This window comes from Dendropsophus ebraccatus, chromosome 14 (genome assembly GCF_027789765.1).
Source record: "Dendropsophus ebraccatus isolate aDenEbr1 chromosome 14, aDenEbr1.pat, whole genome shotgun sequence".
Lineage (NCBI taxonomy): Eukaryota > Metazoa > Chordata > Amphibia > Anura > Hylidae > Dendropsophus > Dendropsophus ebraccatus.
The window spans coordinates 67,025,060-67,048,419 of NC_091467.1; the positions used below are offsets into that span (position 1 = coordinate 67,025,060).

The following is a 23,360-nucleotide window of genomic DNA, read 5'->3' on the forward strand; positions in this document are numbered from 1 at the left end:
GGATGGGGAACCTTCGGCCCTCCAGCTGTTGCAAAACTACAATTCCCATCATGCCTGGACAGCCAAAGGCTGTCCAGGCATGATGGGAATTGTAGTTTTGCAACAGCTGGAGGGCCGAAGGTTCCCCATCCCTGATCTATAGATGAACTGCTGCAGTCTTACTGGACTCGGCTAGCTGCAGCGCCACAGCCTGTGTGAGATTTCTGCTGCGTCTGCACCCCATGTGTGAACAGATCCTCAGTGTCGATAATGTGCAATTGACGGTGCAATATTCCGGTAGTGTAAGGGGATATTCCTGCGGTGCAGTCACGTTGCAGACTCCTCCTACATCCCACCAGCACACTGCATCCCTTATAGTCGCTGCAAAGTTTCTGCCTTTTATTACAGTCACTGCTGCAATAAATAGTGTGAGCATACCCGGATTTATGTAGAGCCTTGGCCACATTCTGCCGTTCACTGGAACTGCCCTTAAAGGGGTTATCCAGACAGAAAAATATGGCTGCTTCCTTCCAGAAACAGCACTACTCTTGTCCTCAGTTTAAGCGTGGGTTTTGCATCTCAGTTTCAATGAAGTGAATGGAGCTGAATTGTAATACCACACACATGCTTAGGACAGGGGTGGCGCTGTTTCTACAAGATGATAGCTCTGCTTTTTTGCATCTTAAAAAGGTTATCCAGGATTTGAGAAAAACACAAAAACAGCGCCACCCATGTCCTCAGGTTGTGTGCGATATTACAATTCAGCTCATTTTTTTTAATGGACCTGAACAGCAAAATCACAGCTAAACAGGAGGATGAGAATCGTGCTGTTTTTTTTAAAAAAAAGAAAGCGGCCATGTTTTTTGTAAACCTGGACATCCCGTTTAACGCCTGTAAAGAAATTGCATAGACTGATACCAGTGGAGAAAACTTTTCATTATGAGATGTACTAGGCTTGTACAGACTTACAACTACAAGATGGTTTCCAATCACTGACAGCAAGCAGAGATCCTGAATATAGCAAGGAACAGAAACACAAAGGGGAGGAATTTACTGGTGTTTCATACTCTGGTCCTAAGCCTTAAAAATATGGCTGCTTTCTTACAGAAACAGCACCCCTTGTCTTCAGGTTTTGCAACCCCGTTCCACTGAAGTAAATGGAGTTGACCAGGGGCGTAAGTAGGATTCCCGGGGGCCCCACAGCAAACAAAAACGGACGTCAATCATGCACTGGGGACCTGGGGGAACAAAATCCTGGGGATGGTTGGTGCGGGCCGGCAGCTGTCTGGGGGGAGTTGGTGCACGCTGGCAGGTGTCCAGGGGGTGTGGAGCGGGGGGGGGGGGTCTGGGGGTTGATGCGTGATGGCAGCTGTCCAGAGGGAAGCAGAGCAATGCAGGGGCTTGGTGCAGGACAGTGGCTGAAAAGCAGACAAGGTGGTGGTGATGGTGTGTGCTGTACCATGGAGGCCCGCATGGGCCCTGTAGCAGCTGCGTGGTCTGCCTCCATGGTAGCTACGCCAGTGCAGATAAGTTGTAATAACACGCACAACCTGGGTACACGGGTGGTGCTGTTTTTGCAAGAAAGTAACTATGTTTTTCTTAACTCTGGATAATCCCTTTAAGCCATACTAAAGAGGTGTGTCTATTGCCGTCCATTTACACCTCGCTCCCTACACTAAACTCCACCCAATACAAATTTATGCACACATGGCTTAGTGAAATGGCCATGTACTCGCCATAACTGGTGTGGTTGTATGTAGAGATTTGTATGTAGGCGTCATGGAGGACCAGATGGATTACAATGTCATAAGGTTTATAACTAGCCGATCCCTCCTCCCCCTATACATGTACCAGGACGTGACTTACATCTGTAATAATCCATACAAGAATAAAGAACATAAATCGTTTATTTCCAGACATGAGAAAACCAGATGAGGATCGGGGACAGGTCTATGATGGCTCCACCCAGGTCCTCGGTGTCATCCATACTAACAACAGGGGTAAGATGCTGGACCTTACAAGACAGCTATAAATTAATGCAGGGTATCTAAGCAGATGGGATACATTGTGTTGTGCTGAGAAGAAGGCCTGAGTGGGCGGAGCATGACACAGGGATCACTCATGACTGCTCGGGGGTTACTATTCTGTGCACAGACCTCCCATTAAAGGGGTTGTCCAGCGAACAAATCTATATATGGCTCAGCGTGTCATAAAAATTAAAAGAAGCTATACTGACCTAGTAAGTAGGTAGTGACAAGTCATCTCAGGAAGTGCCTGCTCAGCCAATCACTGACGGACACCGACTGGCTGCCTGAGAGTACAAAGGAAGGAATAGGTACCACCAAGAGATCTTCCAGGTGGCGAATGTGTCATGCTCCGCCCATCATCCCTGCAGTTGGTATAACACAGTCACCACATCTGCCTGGACTGTTCCTTTAAACCAGGCATGGGGAACCTTGGGCCCTCCAGCTGTTGCAGCCTTTGTCTGTCCAGGCATGATGGGAATTGTAGTTTTGCAACGACTGGAGGGCCCAAGGTTCCCTACCCCTGCTTTAAAGGGGTACTTTTTCTTTCAAATCAACTGGTGTCAAAAAATTATATAGATTTGAAATTTACTTTTGTTTAAAAATCTCACATTTTCCCATACCTATCAGCTGCTGTATGTCCTGCAGGAAGTGGTGTATTCTTTCCAGTCTGACACAGTGCTCTATGCTGCCACCTCAGTCCTATGTCAGGAACTGTCCAGAGCAGCAGAGGTTTTCTATGAAGATTTGCTACTGTTCTGGACAGTTCCTGACATGGACAGAGGTGGCAGCAGAGATCACTGTGTTAGACTGGAAAGTATACACTACTTCCTTCAGGACATACAGCAGCTATTAAGTACTGGAAGACTTAAGATTTTTAAGTAAAGTAAATTACAAATCAATATAATTTTCTGAAAACAGTGATTTTAAAGAAAAAAACATTGCTGGAATACCCCTTTAAGTGAACTCTTGATGGGAATAAATGTCTATCTAAACTGGGTAGGGGTACTTCCAGCGTAAAATGGCGCCATCACTGCTCACGCTGATGATGTACTTGGACAGAGGGCAGATCTTTAGCCGGCTGATGCTGCCGCTGTGCCCGATGCCGACTTGGGTTACTTCCCCCTCGTTGTAGTCCCAGACCTTCACCAGCTTGTCATCTCCACCTAGAAGAGACATAAGGATAAGATGGCGTCTCCTAACATGTGCGCATTTTACCGTACATTACTGAGAAGCCGTTATTGTACCTATGTTATATTTTCCTATTACCTGAAGAATATTAGTATCTCCGTTTGCTGTCAGTGAGCGCGGACACTCTTATTTATAGCAATATATATATATATATATATATATATAGTTGGGCCTGGCACAGATATCTATGGTCCAGGACTACAGGATGATGGTTGTTGGGGTTTATTCACATGTAGTAGTTGCGGTCGCAGTATGTATGTAAAGTCATGTGTCATGCAACTATAGCCACAGTCTAAATGGCCTTTTACACAGACACATCTGACACATTATTGAAGCCAAAGCCAGGAACAGAGTATAAGAAAAGAACAGGTCATAAAGGAAAGACTGAGATTTCTCCTCTTATCAAATCCATTCCTGGCTTTGGCTTCAATAATCTGTCTGCTAACATTGCAATATAGTGGCATGTGTGGGGTTTTTTGCCATGTAGTTCTTGGCAGTGTGGCAAGAGCAGTAAGCCAGAGGCTGACCGCGGGTGTGATGACCCAGACTGACAGCTGTCACATCAGGACATTCAGCCACAATATGGACACAATACATTGCTGAGAAACTGCCCTTAATGATCAGGAAAGATTTCAGACCTGACTACAGGTAAAAATGTTCCTATTCACTGACAGCAAGCAAAGATATTGAGGTATTAAAGGGTTACTCTGGTGAAAATAGTTTTCTTTCAAATCAACTGGTGTCAGAAAGTTATATAGAGTTGTAATTTACTTCTATTTAAAAATCTCCAGTCTTCCAGTACTTATCAGCTGCTGTATGTCCTGCAGGAGGTGCTGTATTCTTTCCAGTCTGACACAGTGCTCTCTGCTGCCACCTCTGTCCATGTCAGGAACTGTCCAGAGCAGGAAAGGTTTTCTATGGGGATTTGCTGCTGCTGCTGTTTCAGACTGGAAAGAATACAGCACCTCCTGCAGGACATACAGCAGCTGATAAGTACTGGAAGACTGGAGATTTAAAAATAGAAGTGAATTACAAATCTATATAACTTTCTGACAGCAGTTGATTTTTGCTGGAGTACCCCTTTAAACCACACGTAACATTAGAGGAATCAGGGTGGCAGCTGGTGGGTCATAAGTCACTTTAGTAGGCGGCATTGTATTTTCTGTTCTGTAAACGGAGCAGAACAACAAATAAAACCGCACCCGGAGATCTGTACACGAGACCCCGATGGACCCCAATGACTTTACTGCGGCTTGTTGTCCCCTATTCTGTGGACTGGATAACTTCTCGGGATAGGAATACTCCTTCTAACTCATTTGTCTTTGCTCTGATAGCGCCACATCTGCCCACAGGATGTGTGTGGTATTGCACAGCTGGAAGAAAGCACCATGTTTTTCTAATCATGAACAACTCCTTTAACCCTTTGAGGACCCGGCCTAAAATCACCCAGTGGACCAATTTTCATTTTTGAGTTTTCGTTTTTTCCTCCTCCCCTTCTAAGAGCTCACTTTTCTATCTACTGGGCCATGTAAGGGCTTGTTTTTTACAGGAGTAGTTGTACTTTGTAATGGCGTCTTTTATTCTACCCTAACATGTATGATGGGATCCCAAAAATAGTATTTATGAAGATATAAATAGGTGAAAAAGAATGCAATATGGTAACGTTTGGGGGGTTCCTGTGGCTACGTAATGCACTATATGGTAACAGCGACATGATACAATTATTCTATAGGTCAGTCCCAACACAACCATATGCAGGTTACACAGATTCTCTAATGTTATATATATTTTTTTTGTATGAAATCCTTTTTTTTGCAATTAATTATTAATAAAATGGGCCTATTGTGACGCTTATAACGGTTTTAGTTTTTCACCTACGGGGCTGTATGTGGTGTCATTTTTTGCGCCATGATCTCTAGTTTTTATTAATACCATATTTGTGAAGATCGGACATTTGATCACTTTTTATTAAAAAAAATTTTTTTTATATATATATTATGTAACAAAAAAAAAAAATCGGCAATCCTGGCGCTTTTTTCCCTCTTTTCATGTAGAACGTTCGCCGTACAGGATCACGCTTGTTATATTTTAATAGATCGGACAATTACGCACGCTACTGTATATAATATGTTTATTTATTTAATTATTTTTATATGTTTTATTTAGATAATGGGAAAGGGGGGTAATCTGAATCTTTATTGGGGGAGGGGCTTTGGGGTATTTATAAAAACATTTTTACTTTTTTTTTTTTTTTTTTTTTTACACATTTTAAGTCCCCTTACATACACTGATCACTGCTATGCCATAGGCAGTGTAATAGGCCTGCAGCAGACTCAATCAGCAAAGCGCCGATCGGATCACACTGAGGAAGGTAAGAGATCTCTACAAGGCCATCACACCAATCTGGCCCCCGCAGTCACACTGCAGGGGTCCCGATCAGTAAGTGACAGGAGCTGCTCCTGTCACACTTAAACACCGCGATCGTGGCCACAATTCTTGTCTCCAGTTCAGGTGCGGTTTGCAATTAAGCTCCATTCACTTCAATGGAAATGAGTTGCAAACCTGCACCCAAACTAGAGACAAGAGCGCTGCTGTCTCTGGAAGAAAGTGGCCAGGTTTCTCCCCTTCAAGCAGAGATCTTTCTATATATACTTGTATAAAACAGGACTGCACTGCCACCTGGTGTCATAACTACAGCGGCTAATATGTAGCCATGATAGAACAATATAAGACACACTAAACCAGGGATGTGCATCTTTGGCCTTCAGCTGTTGCAAAACTACAACTCCTATTATACCTGCATAGCCAAAGGGTGTCCAGGCATGATGGGAATTGTAATTTTGTACCAGCTGCCCATGAGTTGCAATAAATGTATTCTGTAATGTACTCTACATTGTGACTTTGTCATACATAGACTACTATGCCTTATGGCAGAGAGGCTGTTACCTGTGACAAAGTGGCTTCCGCTGTCACTTATATCCATCCCGTTGATCGCTCCGGACATGGATCCATCAAGTCCTCTGATCGCTGATCCATCAAACACTTCCCAGTAACTGATCTATAAGAGAGGAAGATTAGCAAGTTTAGGTAATGGGAATACCCCTTTAAATAGTCCTTACCTCAGACTCCATACATTTTAGGACCCATCTGTAGAATCTCCTTATGGTGTGATATACAATTACATGAAATAACAGTAAAACAGTGCCACCTGCTGGTCATTGTTGGTTCTGCAGATATTTTCCAAAAACAACCTGAACCTACCAATAAGTATACTGCATCTCCTAACTATTTGAAAGGTGCTCTAAATGGTAAGTTATCTGCGGGGGCTCACTGCTGGGAGCTCCCCTTTAAGTATCTACATGTGGATGCGACAAGCTGGGCGGAGAGACCACTCTCTATTACATCTATATGCCCTAACAAGTTTTATACAGCAGAAAACCCCAACACTGTTTGCACCCCAAAAAACTGAAAAAAAACCAAAGACCAATGGGTGATGGTCTATAAGATGCCGCTGACCTTTCTGTCCGTGCCGCTGGTGATAATCTGGAATTCCTCAGGATGGTAACAGACACAGCGGAACAGGGTGTTGGATAAAACCATCTGCTTTCTAATGAACCGCCTGAAAGATAGAGAAAGAGACCGGTTATACTAGTTACAGTGCTATCCTCCAAGACATAGGTATAAACTGCAAGACCACTACTACCTGGATTATACTCCAGAGCTGCACTCACTGTTCTGCTGGTGGGGTCACTATGTACATACATTACTGATCCTGAGTTACATCCTGTATTATACTCCAGAGCTGCACTCACTATTCTGCTGGTGGGGTCACTGTGTACATACATTACTTATCCTGTACTGATCCTGAGTTACATCCTGTATTATACTCCAGAGTAAAAATACTCTAGAATAGTGATTGCAGCTCTGGAGTATAATGGAGCGGATTTCTATCTGTAAGTAGTACAGTGGTGCTCAGCATGTAATAATGGATATGATACAGACTCGAGGTCCCATATGATGCAGGTTCCGTCGGTGCTGGCGGTCACACACTCGCGGTTGTTGCTCCTCAGTTTGATGCAGGACACGGCTGACTTGTGCTCCTTCATGGACTCCACAAGCCTCTGGCTCTCCCTTCCGATCTCCCACACTCGCACCTGCACAGACAGTCCCCCATTAGGATGGAGATTTCCTGCTTTTGGGCACAATGGTGGATCTTCCCATCTACGTACCCTGCCGTCTCCTCCTCCGCTCACAATCCTCCTGCAGTCACTGGTGGCGGCAATGGCTGTCACCCCCATGCTGTGTGCGTTCTCTATCTGGTACATAAGTTTCCCACTCTCAGGGGTGAAGGCTCGGATCTTGCCGTCGTTCCAGGCTGAGGAGAGAGTATCGGTTCATGTATCTGACCTCCCATTAGTATCTCATCTCTCCACTGTACAGTATATACATTATACAGTATATAACCCTGTAGCAGGGTTAACATGATCCCTGACGCAACAACTGTGTCAGGGAGCTGTGTTAAGTCAATTAGAGTGTCGAGTTAAATGCGTCATTGTGATCAAGTTAACACAGGGTATATCTGTACATGTCTGATGTCACCAAAGCACATGTTTGCGTGTATCTGACTTTGCTGTGTGGCTAGCTCCCCATAGTATATATGTATCTGACCTCCCATAGTATATATATATATATATATATGTGTGACTCCCCATAGTATATATGTATCTGAATCCCCATAGTATGTATATATATGACCCCCCCATAGTATATGTTTCTGACCTCCCATAGTATATATGTATCTGACTCCTCATAGTATATATGTATCTGACTCCCCATAGTATATATATATATATATATATATATATATTTGACCCCCCCCCATAGTATATATGTATCTGACTCCTCATAGTATATATGTATCTAATTCCCCATAGTATATATATATATATGTATGACTCCCCATAGTATATATGTATCTGACCCCCAATAGTATATATGTATCTGATTCCCCATAGTATCTGACTCACCATAGTATATATATATATATATATGTATGACTCCTCATAGTATATATGTATCTGACCCCCAATAGTATATATGTATCTGGTTCCCCATAGTATCTGACTCCCTATAGTATCTGTATCACAGTATCACTGTATCTTGTCACTGGGTCATACTGCAGCTTAAGCATTGCAATAATAAGAAAAAGACTATAGCCTACAGCCATCACCACCACAGTCCATGAGAAAGAAGTATGAGGTGGAGGAAATGGGGGTCCCTCTCACCTGACAAGATGCTTCTGCCGTCTCTCATGAACTCGATGGCGTTACAGATCACGTTGGGGACGGTGATCCTCAGCAGCTCCTTGTGGCTGGTGGTGTGCCAAACCCGGATGTCATTCTTGGAGCAAGTAGCAAACAGCTCTGACGTGCCACTAAAAAACAACGTATAAGGAGACCCCTATAATGGCAGCACATGGCCACAGTATAATGGCTGCCCCCCCCCCTTAGTAACAGTTAGATACGTACAAGGGGAAGACAATGTCAGTGATCGCCTCACTGTGACAGGTAGCGATGAGCAATTCTTTGAATTCCGGATAGTTAAAGCGATAGATCTGGGCTTGTCCGGTCCCCACGAAAAACTGGTGTCCCTGACCCCTGAGCGTGATGGAGTTCACAGCCCCCTGCAGGGTGACACTCCTGAAGAGAGGGGAACATACAAAGATGGAAACCGCAGTCACCATGAGGAGCTTCGCAACTGAACAGAACTGGAGCTACATTAGGTTTGTGTTTAAAGGGGTTGTTCAGCGAAAATCTTTTTCTTTCAAATCAACTGGTGTCAGGAAGTTATATAGATTTGTATTGTTCTTCTATTAAAAAATCTCAAGTCTTCCCATACTTATCAGCTTCTGTATGTCCTACAGAAAAAGGTTGTTTTATTTTCTGTCTGACACAGTGCTCTCTGCTGCCACCCCTGGCCGAGACAGGAACTGTCCGGAGCAGGAGAGGTTTTCTATGGGGATTCATATACAACCGAGACAGAGTTGTCAGCAGAGAGCACTGTGTAAGACAGAAAATAAAACATTTCCTGCAGGACGTACAGCAGCTGATGAGTATGGGAAGACTTGAGATTTTTTAATAGAAGTAAATTACAAACCCTTTAATTGTTCTTTACACTAGCACTTTATCTATAGGCAAATGATTCTATACCTCTATACCAGAGAAAATCTTTTTCTTTTAAATCAACTGGTTTTAGAAAGTTATATACAGTAGATTTGTAAGTTACATCTATTTAAAAATCTCCAGTCTTCTAGTACTTATCAGCTGCTGTAGGTCCTACAGAAAGTGGTATATTCTCTCCAGTCTGACACAGTGCTCTCTGCTGCCACTTCTGTCCATGTCAGGAACTGTCCACAGTAGGAGAGGTTTTCTATGGGGATTTGCTGCTGCTCTGGACAGTTCCTGACATGGACAGAGGTGGCAGCAGAGAGCACTATGTCAGACTGGAAAGAATAGACCGCTTTATGCAGCACATACAGCAGCTGGTAAGTATGAGAACACTTAAGAGTTTTAAATAAAAGTTAATTACAAATCTATATATCTTTCTGAAACCAATTGCTTTGAAAGAAAAAGATTTCCGCTGGAGTACCCCTTTAAGTGGAATGAAATATACCTTCCAAAGAACTGACTTTCTACTACTACTATTGAAACTTTATTTCCATATATCTGTTTGATTGTATATAACACTGTATGTTATTTTTTTTCTTTCCAAAAACTAATAAAATATGCTAAAAAAAAAAAAAAGCTGCATCTGATTTTAGGAGGATGATGATGGTGATGGTGGACACTTACTTTACCGCTTTGTAGTTTGGGGCTTTGCAGAGGGATAATTTTCCATCTCCGGATCCGATAATAAACTCGCCAGTTTTCAGCAGGATCAGAGACGTCACCCCCTGATAATGGGGAGAAGAATGGGGTACAGTGTAAGTGCAGGCCTTAGGGGTTCACCCACAGGGCTATGTCTATACATGGTCAGCATTCTCCTACTCTTCAGTTCTTGCAAAACTACAACTCCCAGCATGCCCTGACTGCTGCCGCAGGTTGATGACCAGAGATCTAATAGTTATGTAACAGCCACAGACCCCACATCACTATCATCTCACCAGGCTGAAGCGATCCTTCTGGGGTCCGCAGCTGTTCAGCAGCTTGTTCTGTGTGTTCACTTTCAGGATATCCCCCGTAGTTGTGCCGCAGTAGAAGCAGCTGTCGTCTTCTGCCACCTGGGAGAGAAACGCAGTGAGCGCAACCAGTGATACAAAAATGTCTATAGTCACTGTGGGTTATTTATATTGGATTGAAATTATAGAATTTCTAGGGATTTGATCAAATGCCTGACCCCTTTTAGGGAAATGACGGAATGAACGATCGCGGAGTCGCCCGGCTCTATGTTTGGTGGCGGAGGCAGACGGGGGAGCAGAGCGGCACACCTACCCGGCAGGCATTGGGGCGGACAGGGAGCAGAGCAGACGGGTCAGGGGAACACTAGGCATGTCGCAGGGCGGGGCAGATGGGACCGGAGGCGGACGGGGAGCAGAGCGGCACACCTACCCGGCAGGCATTGGGACGGACAGGGAGAAGAGCGGACGGGCCAGGGGAACAGTAGGCATGTCGCGAGGCAGGGCTGACGGGACCGGAGGCAGACGGGGAGCAGAGCGGCACAACTCCCTGCAGGCATATGATGGCGGGGGCGGACGGAAACTCCCGGAAGACACAGCAGCAGAGGCGGACAGGGAAGCAGAGGGGCACACCTCTCGGCAGGCATACGGCGTTGGGGTGGACGGGGACCAGAGCGGCACACCTCCCCGCCAGGTGTATGGCGGTGGGGCGGTTGGGGCAGCATGACTGCCCGGCAGGCATATGGCGGCGGGGTGGACCGGACGGGGAGCAGAGTGCACGGGCCAGGGGAGCAGAAAGCGTGTCGCGGGGTGGACGAGACCGGGGATGGATGGGGAGCAGTGCAGCACACCTCCCTGCAGGCAAATGGCGTTGGGACGGACGGACTGGGGGAGCAGGAGGCGAGTCGCAGGGTGGGGTGGACGAGCGGCACACCTCTGGGCAGGTGTTCGGCGGACAGGGAGTGGAGCGGACAGGCCAGGGGAACGGGAGGTGTGTAGCAGGGTAAACGATTGCAAAGGGGAGCAGAGAGTCGGTTGAGGCGGACGGGGAGCAGAGAGGCGATACGGTAAGCGAATTCTATGTCGTGGGGGGAAATTATAGAGTTCATATCATCATTTCCCTGAGGGAAATGATGGGACGGCGCGGTCATTCCATCATTTCCCGGGATTTGATCAAATCCCTGATTCTATCATTTCACTGCAACATATACACAGGACCAGCCTTATGGATAGAGAAGGAAGCTCTAAAAAGTGGAGAAACCCTTTACAATGATGGGAATCGTAGTAGTGCTACAGCTAGAGGTGGGCCGCAGGTTTCACACCAGTGCTTTTAAGGGGTTATCTAGAATTACTTTCTTGTAAAAACAGCACCACCCCTGTCCTCAGGTTGTGTGTGGTATTGCAATTCAGCACCATTCACTTCAAAGGAACTGCTGCAAACCCAGACCAAACTGGGGACAACTGTGCCGCTGTTTTTGAAAAAAAGCGCCCATGTTAGTGATCAGAGAACTTGTCGAACAATCGTGTTGGTCCAAACCCGAATGCTTATTTTATGACTCCTGCTGCCTGGAGAAGTTGGATGCAGCCCTAGGAAGCCTCAGGCTACGTTCACACGTACCTAGACTAGCCTTATTCCCACGGGCCCCCACTTGGGAGCATCCCGTTTGGGCTATCCTAGTTGGCCTGCAGCCCTGCACTCTCCACCGAAGATCCATATCCTGGCATCTTCTGAAGACCTGGTACCCATTTGGGTGATATGCATAAAGCCCAAGGGGCTTGAAGGTGAGCACCCCATCAGCACCTTGCATTTTTAACTGACTTGTTTGTACGGTATCACACGAGGCGCTGCTGCCTGGCTTTTTTCTCTCTCCCTTGTCTGACGTTCACACGTTGTAATACAATGGTCGTTGTTTGACATGGTCATGGTTTTGAGTGTCAACCGTCGCTGTATTACGTGTTCCACCAGCCAATAATGCATTATTTATTACGGCTGCAGTGAACAACGTCCATAGTTGATGCACTGTGTGCATAACAAAGGCCGTTGTTCTATTGAAATTAATAGAAAACAATGAATTCGGAGATCTACGGTCGTTTGTGTTCAATGACCACTACGGCCATAGGCTTCCAAATTCATTACAGCGTGTGAACATAGCCTATAGCTGTCTCCATGTTTTCCAGGACTTCCTAGAGTTGCATCCAACTTCTCCTGGCATCGGGAGTCAAATGCCTTGGGTACATTTTTCTAAGCCTGGATGACCCCATTAAAGGGGTTATCCAGTGCTACAAAAACATGGCCACTTTCTTTTAGAGACAACTCGACTCTTGTCTCCAGTTCAGGTGCGGTTTCAAATTAAAGGGGTACTCCAGCGGGGGGCTATTTTCTCTCAGCCACCTCCTCCCCGGCCAGATCCCAAAATAGCCCCCCCCGCCAGAGTACCCCTTTAAGCTCCATTCACTTCAATGGAACTGAGCAGCAAAACCCCCGCCCAAGCTGGAGACAAGAGTGGTGCTGTCTCTGGAAGAAAGTAGCCATGTTTTTGTAGTGCTGGATAACCCCTTTAAAGGGGTTATCCAGCGCTACAAAAACATGGCCAGTTTTCCCCCTCTCTTGTCTCCAGTTCAGGTGCAGTTTGCAATTAAGCTCCATTAACTTCAATGGAACTGAGTTTCAAAACCCCACCCAAACTGGATACAACAGTAGGGGGAAAGTGAGGGAACACTGAGCTAGCACAGTGTTTAGTCTTGGGTTCAATTCACACCAGCCAGAATTTTAAGAGATCTTAAAGCTTCTGTATAGATCATCAAAAAAAATGTCTCTAAAATAATGGTGCAAATTGCCAACATCAACCAATCACAGCTCAGCTTTCAGCTCTGGAAAAATAAAAGCTGAACTGTCATTGGTTGCTGTGAGCAGTTTGCACCAGTCTAAATCTTACACCCTTTGATAAATCTTCCCCAATGTGTGTTAAAGAGGCCTACGGGGTTAAAAACAATCCAAGGTGTGTCATCCAGACACACGGACACGATCTGCCCTGGTGGCTGCATTATGTATGAGGGACCCCAGGTATCTGGGATATCACTTCAGACACAATCCGAAATCTTCCCAGGAAATAGAGCTATAAATGGATGGCGGCGGGATTATCTCAGCGTGGTACTCACTGTCAGGCAGGTAACCACTCGCTTCAGTTGACCCGTCTGACATTCGATGGGACGCATTTTCCTGTTCGGCAGATCCACCTCCCATACTCGCAGGGTCCCGCTGTGAACAGACACACAGGTCACACTCCATTACTTTCCAATGGCTTAAACCAAATCTGACTGTAAAGTGGTTTACTGAGCTGTGTGTGACCTGACTCCAATATCACCAGCACCGCGCATGGCTGCTATATACAGCTGCTATATACTGAGACTAGATGACTGATGCCGATACCAAGCCTGATCCTGAGTTACATGATGTATTATACTCCAGAGCTGCACTCACTATTCTGCTGGTGGGGTCACTGTGTACATACATGACTGATCCTGTACTGATCCTGAGTTACATCATGTATTATACTCCAGAGCTGCACTCACTATTCTGCTGGTGGGGTCACTGTGTACATACATTACATTACTGATCCTGGGTTACATCCTGTATTATACTCCAGAGCTGCACTCACTATTCTGCTGGTGGGGTCACTGTGTACATACATTACTGATCCTAAGTTACATCCTGTATTATACCCCAGTGCTGCACTCACTATTCTGCTGGTGGGGTCACTGTGTACATACATTACATTACTGATCCTGAGTTACATCCTGTATTATACTCCAGAGCTGCACTCACTATTCTGCTGGTGGGGTCACTGTGTACATACATTACTGATCCTAAGTTACATCCTGTATTATACCCTAGTGCTGCACTCACTATTCTGCTGGTGGGGTCACTGTGTACATACATTACATTACTGATCCTGAGTTACATCATGTATTATACTCCACAGCTGCACTCACTATTCTGCTGGTGGGGTCACTGTGTACATACATTACATTACTGATCCTGAGTTACATCCTGTATTATACTCCAGAGCTGCACTCACTATTCTGCTGGTGACACAGTTGGCTCTCAGGACTTACTTTCCTCCTGTTATAAAGACATCATCACTATTGTTGGTGAAGGCCACGGTCAGGGCATGCCCCACGCTGAGGGAAGAGGCCGGGCTGCCGCAGATGGCTTCTCTCGTCGCCACGTTCCACAGGACGACACTATGAAATAGAACGGGTCAGTTTACCAGACAGGAACTCAGAGGCAGCTGAGGGGCAGCAGGGAGGAGAGCACTCACCTGCCATCATCCTGCCCCCCGAGAGACACCAGGTATCGGTCATTGGGGGAGAAGGCCAGGGCTTCCACCTTGACCTTGTGTAGGCTCAGCTTCCCGCAGGACTCTCTCTTAGCGTAGTCCCAAAGGAAAATATCTGCCTAGAAAGAAGCATCTCTGTTAGAAATCCACAGCTGCATTCACAATTCTACTTCAGAGCTGCAATCTCTCATCATTCCCTGCATGTTCGGTGTCTGTACAGAACTTGGTCTGTAAAGTCTCACCTTTATACTGATGATGGGAAACCTATCTGCCTCTGCATGCATCTTGCAGTAGGCAAAACTGTGAATGCAGCTCTGACTATAATAGAGGCTGTAAGTCAGGATTTCTTACCTTGAATCCCATGTAGGTGACTTGTCCTGACGCCAGATACTTCCCGGACCTGGAGGCGGCCACACAGGATACGTTGTTGGTGTGTCCGTGCAGGAAGTGCTGCTTTTGTTTACTTAGACTCTGAATGATAACCGTGCACCCCAAGGGGTAGATGAGGTGTTCTCTGTCCGGGTGACTGATCAGCCCCGAGGGCACGTGTCCTGCAATAAGAGAGGGGCAATATATATATATATATATATATATATATATATATATATATATATACAGTGGTACCTTGGTTTAAGAGTAACTTGGATTGAAAGCGTTTTGATTTAAGAGCTCACAGTTTTTCAAAATTGTGACTTGGTGTAAGAGCATTGCTTTGGTGTAAGAGCTCCCTGTACTGGTCAGGAGGGGGAGTGGGGGAGGGGCATGGTCTGCATAGCGGGGTCTACAGCCCTGTACTCTGACCCAGGAAGTCTCCCTCACCTTCCAAATCATAGCAGATCCACTTCAGGCTGGGGCTTACATCAGGGGACAGGACTGTGGAGGTAATCTCTCCATAGCTGTAACCCCTCTCTCCCCGGACAGAGAGTGCTGCATGTATGTGCCCACATCTGCCCTGCTTATTCCCTTATGCTCCCTGCAGTCTCTGTCAGCCTTGTGTTTCCCATTCTCTAAATTCCTGCTATAATGTGCCTGCACTTCCACTCAGCCATACACACTGCTGTCTAGAAAAGTTTCTGTCACTGTCCTCCTGCACAGCTCTGTGATTCTCACTTCCTGATTGGTCCATGCTGAACACCCACCCCTTCCCTATTGCTGTCATGTGACCATGCCTGTTGTACTACGCTACTGCATTATGGGGATCTGCAGTTCCATCCTGTATCTACAAACTGCTGCTGTGTACATTATACATTATACACCACATGCTGCTATACTGTACAGTAACTTATATATCACATATCCAGCTGCTGTGTTATCAGGGTTATACAGTTACTATACATTATATACCACATGCTGCTATACTGTACAGTAACTTATATATCACATATCCAGCTGCTGTGTTATCAGGGTTATACAGTTACTATACATTATACACCACATGCTGCTATACTGTACAGTAACTTATAAATCACATATCCAGCTGCTGTGTTATCAGGGTTATACAGTTACTATACATTATACACCACATGCTGATTGCTATACTGTACAGTAACTTATATATCACATATCCAGCTGCTGTGTTATCAGGGTTATACAGTTACTATATATTATATACCACATGCTGCTATACTGTACAGTAACTTATATATCACATATCCAGCTGCTGTGTTATCAGGGTTATACAGTTACTATACATTATACTCCACATGCTGCTATACTATATAGTAACTTATATATCACATATCCAGCTGCTGCTGTGTTATCAGGGTTATACAGTTACTATACATTATACACCACATGCTGCTATACTGTACAGTAACTTATATATCACATATCCAGCTGCTGCTGTGTTATCAGGGTTATACAGTTACTATATATTATACACCACATGCTGCTATACTGTACAGTAACTTATATATCACATATCCAGCTGCTGTGTTATCAGGGTTATACACCACATGCTGCTATACTGTACAGTAACTTATATATCACATATGCAGCTGCTGCTGTGTTATCAGGGTTATACAGTTACTATACATTATACACCACATGCTGATTGCTATACTGTACAGTAACTTATATATCACATATCCAGCTGCTGTGTTATCAGGGTTATACAGTTACTATACATTATATACCACATGCTGCTATACTGTACAGTAACTTATATATCACATATCCAGCTGCTGTGTTATCAGGGTTATACAGTTACTATACATTATACACCACATGCTGCTATACTGTACAGTAACTTATAAATCACATATCCAGCTGCTGTGTTATCAGGGTTATACAGTTACTATACATTATACACCACATGCTGATTGCTATACTGTACAGTAACTTATATATCACATATCCAGCTGCTGTGTTATCAGGGTTATACAGTTACTATATATTATATACCACATGCTGCTATACTGTACAGTAACTTATATATCACATATCCAGCTGCTGTGTTATCAGGGTTATACAGTTACTATACATTATACTCCACATGCTGCTATACTATATAGTAACTTATATATCACATATCCAGCTGCTGCTGTGTTATCAGGGTTATACAGTTACTATACATTATACACCACATGCTGCTATACTGTACAGTAACTTATATATCACATATCCAGCTGCTGCTGTGTTATCAGGGTTATACAGTTACTATATATTATACACCACATGCTGCTATACTGTACAGTAACTTATATATCACATATCCAGCTGCTGTGTTATCAGGGTTATACACCACATGCTGCTATACTGTACAGTAACTTATATATCACATATGCAGCTGCTGCTGTGTTATCAGGGTTATACAGTTACTATACATTATACACCACATGCTGATTGCTATACTGTACAGTAACTTATATATCACATATCCAGCTGCTGTGTTATCAGGGTTATACAGTTACTATACATTATATACCACATGCTGCTATACTGTACAGTAACTTATATATCACATATCCAGCTGCTGTGTTATCAGGGTTATGCAGTTACTATACATTATACACCACATGCTGCTATACTGTACAGTAACTTATATATCACATATCCAGCTGTTTCTCATTATTTGTTTCATCCGTTTTACATGTTATTCAGAATAACAAATAATTGTTGGGGTGTGGAACCAATAATTAATAAGTAATTAATAAGTAATTTCTTATGGGAAAATTTGCTTTGGTTTAAAGTGGATTTGGATTACAAGCGCCGAATTATGCTCATAATCCAAGGCACCACTGTATGTGTGTGTGTGTATATATATATATATATATATATATATATATATATATATACTGCATATGTGTCACCCAGGGATCCCCCATAACAGTGTCACCTATAGATCCCCAATTCCTGTATGGAGTTCCCCTTTAAATACAGTGATGAGGCCCCCAGTATGTGGCTGGTATCCCTCTCACACGCCCCTCTCTCTATTACATCCCTCTCACCATTAAATCCGATGACTGACTCCAGTTCCAGCTGCATTCCATCGTCCTGGATCGGGGATGCCATGTTGTCCCGTGTTGCTCCGTCCACTCACTGTTTCACCGTACAGTATCACCGAGCTTCCTCCCGTTTCCTAGCAACAAGCCCCTACGTTATGTTGTACCTGTTGCCATGGATACGGCGTAAACGCATGCGCAGTGTTCCTTCTGAGAACGGTCGGCAGGCTCTATTGTAGAAGCGAAAGACGATCGCTTGTCACGTGATTGGCCCCAAGTCACGTGGTTGCGAAGTAGAGGCGGGTCACAGAGCTGAAGCAATGTGCCACGTGCCGGCCCGACACCGATCACAAAAAGTCGGGCTCCGCTCTACATGGTCACCCTTTTCCCCCCAAAATCAGATGCACACCTCTCCACATGTTGTGTGACATCTCACACCATGTTCACACGCTGTTTTCAGCCGTTATTTTAACCTATTTTACAATGAGATTAATTACCAGCAAATTGGCCGATTTTCATACACATGGCGTTTTACAGCTCAAAAAATACAGTCAGAAATACGGTGTTTAATGGTCTCACAGCACAGCCCCCTCAGCAACAGTGCAGAGCTGCCACAGCACACACCATCCACAATGTACAGCCAGGCCTCTCTCATCCTTAAAGGGATTGTACAGGATTTTATAAACATGGCTGCTCTCCTCCAAAAATATTACCACCACCACAGGATAGGGGACAAGTAAGGGCCCTATTCCACTGGACGATTATCGTTCAGATTATCGTTAAATCGTTCGAATCTAAACGATAATCGTTCGGTTGAAGTGAAATTAACGATTAACGACCGAACGAGAAATCGATCGCTTTATAAGACCTGGACCTATTTTTATCGTTGCTCGTTTGCAAAACGTTCGCAAATCATTCGCATTGAACAATTATGCAAACGATAATCGTCCGGTGTAATAAGGCCCTAAGAGAGTGCGGATGATCCGAACCCCCTGCCCCCTGGCAATATCCAGAGAGAAGACAGAATGAATTGAGTCACTGGAAAGAGACCAGTCCATCACTCTGCTATTAAGAATAAATAGAGCCGTGGTCACATGCTGTACCTGCGGGGGGGTTGGGCGATCCGGAGATCACGGGGGTCTCAGAGGTGTCCCCCCCCCCCCATTGATCTCTTACTTACCCCGTATCCAAGTTCATTTTTAATGGAAAAAAAACCCTTTAAGAATACAGTGAAGAGGACTCCTTAATTTGTGGGCAAAGGAATACAAGTACGTAAAATGTCACTAAGGGTACCTTCACGCGTACTGGAAATCGGCTGCGGATCCAGTGCCCGTTCAACCATATGATAATACAGTATGTAAGTTAACCCCCTGGCGGCCAGAGCATACATCGCATAGCATAGGGTTCCTGGCATCTGCTCGTCCTGCTCAGCCAATCAGTGCGCTTCCCCGCCGCAGCCACTGATTGGCTGAGCCGGACATCCAGCCGAGAAGCCCCGAAGCAAGCCGGGGCGAGGAGGAGGTGATGTATGCTCTGGCCGCCAGGGGGTTAACTTACATATTGTATTATCATACGGATGAACGGGCACTGGATCACCAGCGTTAAAGCCGCTGTGGATCCGGTACGTGTGAAGGTACCATAAAAATACCTTTTGACATCTCATCAGACATGTCACAAGTTATTGAAGACGCTCTGATCAGGAGATATAGGCGGAAAGATGGCAGCAGCGTGATCCTCTCCCCGGCCGGCCTCTCATTCTGTCAATATTTTGTCATAGACTTACATTGAGAATACTGACGGACGGGTGGGGAAAGCATTGCACTGCTCTCCCCGGCTGTATCTCCTGAACAAAGGGGGTCTCAGCAGCGAGACCTGCTGTGATCAATAACTTGTGACATGTCTGATGTGTGCTTTAAATCATACCCAATATGGTAACGCTACTAGCAGCCCCCGAAAGACGCGCTAAAACGCTGCCTTAGGGCCGTTCACGCTTCATAAAAGTAGCGGCATTTCAAGAGAAACAGAATTTCATGCAGTGTCCATGGTGGGTTCCGCTTGAAATTCCTGCCCTTACCATGTGTTCTGTGTCTTCTATAGTAACTTTAGCTGCAGAAACTACGTCTTTTACACCAGCACAAGACAGTCGGGAGCTAGTTAGAAGCCTGTTAGCGCGTCTTTCAGGTTGCTTTGAGTTTATGAGGTGTTTTGGAAGTAACAGAGTCCCTTTAAGGTCGCATTCCCACACTGTGATCACTACATTGGAGCGTTGCTATAAACACTAAAAAAGTGTCAGTGATCAACTGACCAGCGGGAAAACGCCAGAACGCCAGTGGATTGCATCTTTTGGATTATTCAGATGGTTATTGGTTAATTACTAGTGGTAATCTTTGAGTCTGTGGTCCCAGATCTGTGGGTTCCTGTGTAGTTCTGCGCTCGTGTCTGACCTTTTTCAAAATCCTCCTTACCCCATGAGGTGAGAACTTGCATGAAGCCCCAGACCAAGGAAGACTGACAGTCATCTTCTGTTTCTTCCATTTTCTAATAATTGCGCTAACAGTTCTCAGCTATCTTCTACTTATTGTCCTGTAGCCCATTCCAGCCTTGTGCAGGTTTACAATTTTGTCCCTGGTGTCCTTAGACAGCTCTTTGGTCTTGGCCATGGTGGAGAGGTTGGAGTGTGATTTATTGAGTGTGTAAACAGGTGTTTTCTTTATTTGCTTTTTTTTTTTTTTTATATAGCTAAAGAGATAAAACAGGTGCTGGTAATAAACTACCAGCTCTGTGAGAGGCAGAATTCCTGCTGGTTGGTCGGTGATCAAATCCTCATTTCATGCAAGAAAATGCACACTAATTATTTAAAAAACGTACACTGTGATTGTTTGGAATTTTTTTTCCACTTACAGGTGAAGTGTCTGTTCTAGAGATGAGCGAACCGGGTTCGGGTTCGAGTCCATCCGAACCCGAACGTTCGGCATTCGATTAGCGGGGGCTGCTGAACTTGGATAAAGCTCTAAGGTTGTCTGGAAAATATGGATACAGCCAATGACTATATCCATGATTTCCACATAGCCTTAGGGCTTTATCCAACTTCAGCAGCCACCGCTAATCAAATGCCGAAAGTTCGGGTTCGGATGGACTCCAGCATGCTCCAGGTTCGCTCATCTCTTCCAATCTTTGTAGGTGGGAAAACTTGCAAAATGGGCAGTGTATCAAATACTTAACCCCTTAGCGACCCATGACGTATCTGATACGTCATGGTGCCGCTCGGGGTGTTCAGAGCGGGGTCCCGCCGGGACCCCGCTCTGAACGGCGCTGATCCCGGCTGACACGTGCAGCCGGGCAGTGCCTCTATTAGCCGGCGCGGGTCCCGTTGCCGCGCCGGCTAATTAAGCCTCTAAGTGCAGCTGTCAAACCTGACAGCTGCACTTAGAGGCACTGCGCCGCACGTCCCTGGTGTCTAGTGGGACGGATCTCCCCCCCGCGATGCGATCGCAGGGGGGAGATCCGTTCTTCTGCCCGTGCCGGGCCTCAGCGTCGGAATGACGCTGATCCTGCCTCGGCAATAGATTGCTGTGGCCTGCAGCAGGCCATAGTAATCTATGACCGATCTAATGGATCTTTGCTGTGTATATACACAGCATTGATCTCTATGAGAGATCAGTGCTGTCTATATACAAGTCCCCCAGGGGGGCTTCTAGATAAAGTAAAAAAAAAAGTAAAAAAGTGTTTTTATTAAAAAAAAATCCCCTCCCCTAATAAAAGTCCAAATCACCCCCCTTTTCCCATTTTATAAATATAAATTAATAAATAAATAAATAAATAAACATATTTAGTATCGCCGCGCGCGTAATCGCCCAAACTATTAATTAATCCCATTCCTGATCTCGCACGGTAAACGGCGTCAGCGCAAAAAAATTCCAAAGTGCAAAATTGCGCATTTTTGGTCGCATCAAATCCAGAAAAAATGTAATAAAAAACGATCAAAAAGTCGTATATGCGCAATCAAGGTACCGATAGAAAGAACACATCATGGCGCAAAAACTGACACCTCGCACAGCCCCATAGACCAAAGGATAAAAGCGCTATAAGCCTGGGAATGGAGCGATTTTAAGGAATGTATATTTGTTAACAATGGTTTGAATTTTTTACAGGCCATCCGATACAATATAAGTTATACATGTTATATATCATAGTAATCGTAACGACTTGAGGAACATGCATAACAAGTCAGTTTTACCATAGGACGGACGGCATAAATGCAAAACTCCCCGAAATCAAAACAAATTCGTTTTTTTTTCAATTTGACAGCGCAAATGATTTTTTTCCGGTTTCGCAGCATATGTTATGGAAAAATAATGCGTGTCATTGCAAAGTACAATTGGTTTCGCAAAAAATAAGCGCTCATATACGTCTCTAGGTGAAAAAATGCAAGCGCTATGGACTTTTAAACTTAAAATGGAATAAGCAAAAGCGCAAAAACGAAAATAGGCTTTGACCTTAAGGGGTTAAAGGAGAAGTCCGGCGAAAAATTTTATTACAGTATTGTTCTGCCCCCCCAAATGGTTATTCAAATCCCCAATATACACTTATCATGGGAAATACTTATAAAGTGCTTTTTTCCCTGCACTTACTACTGCATCAAGGTTTCACTTCCTGGATAATATGGTGATGTCACTTCCTGGATAATATGGTGATGTCACTTCCTGGATAACATGGTGATGTCACTTCCTGGATAACATGGTGATGTCACAACCCGACTCCCAGAGCTGTGCGGGCTGTGACTGCTGGAGAGGATGATGGCAGAGGGACACGGAGGGACACAGGGCACTTGAGGGACACTGACCATCCCTCTGTCATCATCCTCTCTAGCAGCCACAGCCCGCACAGCTCTAGGAGTCGTTATCCAGGAAGTGACATCACCATGTTATCCAGGAAGTGACATCCCCATGTTATCCAGGAAGTGACACCCCCATGTTATCCAGGAAGTGACATCACCATGTTATCCAGGAAGTGACATCACCGTGTTATCCAGGAAGTTACATAGTTACATAGTTAATACGGTTGAAAAAAGACACATGTCCATCAAGTTCAACCAAGGAGGGGATGGATACAGGGAAGGGGGAGGGGTGATAGGTTCTATACATATGCATTAATATTATTTTGGTCTAAGAACTTGTCTAGGCCGGTTTTGAAGCCCTCTACTGTTTTT

The 23,360-nt window shown here is 44.8% G+C and overlaps 1 protein-coding gene across 1 annotated transcript; it reads right to left on the minus strand.

Moving 5' to 3' along the window:
* Positions 1-2,894: 2,894 nt before the first annotated feature.
* Positions 2,895-18,327, minus strand: CFAP52 (cilia and flagella associated protein 52). The gene is made up of 14 exons (XM_069952387.1): positions 18,158-18,327; positions 15,060-15,259; positions 14,691-14,827; positions 14,485-14,613; positions 13,528-13,627; positions 10,357-10,473; positions 10,046-10,146; positions 8,723-8,893; positions 8,480-8,628; positions 7,424-7,569; positions 7,197-7,348; positions 6,711-6,813; positions 6,141-6,252; positions 2,895-3,169 (listed from the first exon to the last, which is right to left on the minus strand). Exons 1-14 carry the CDS (start codon positions 18,219-18,221, stop codon positions 2,994-2,996), a joined length of 1,857 nt encoding a protein of 618 aa, XP_069808488.1. The 5' UTR covers positions 18,222-18,327; the 3' UTR covers positions 2,895-2,993.
* Positions 18,328-23,360: the final 5,033 nt, after the last annotated feature.

Coding starts and splice junctions, on each gene's coding strand:
- CFAP52 (XM_069952387.1), bottom strand. CDS start 18,221: ATGGCATCCCCGATCCAGGACGATGGAATGCAGCTGGAACTGGAGTCA. Junction 10,474..13,527: donor GAGTGGTTACCTGCCTGACA/GTGAGTACCACG, acceptor TTTCTCTCCCAG/GTGGCAGAAGACGACAGCTG. Junction 10,147..10,356: donor AGAAGGATCGCTTCAGCCTG/GTGAGATGATAG, acceptor CCCCATTATCAG/GGGGTGACGTCTCTGATCCT.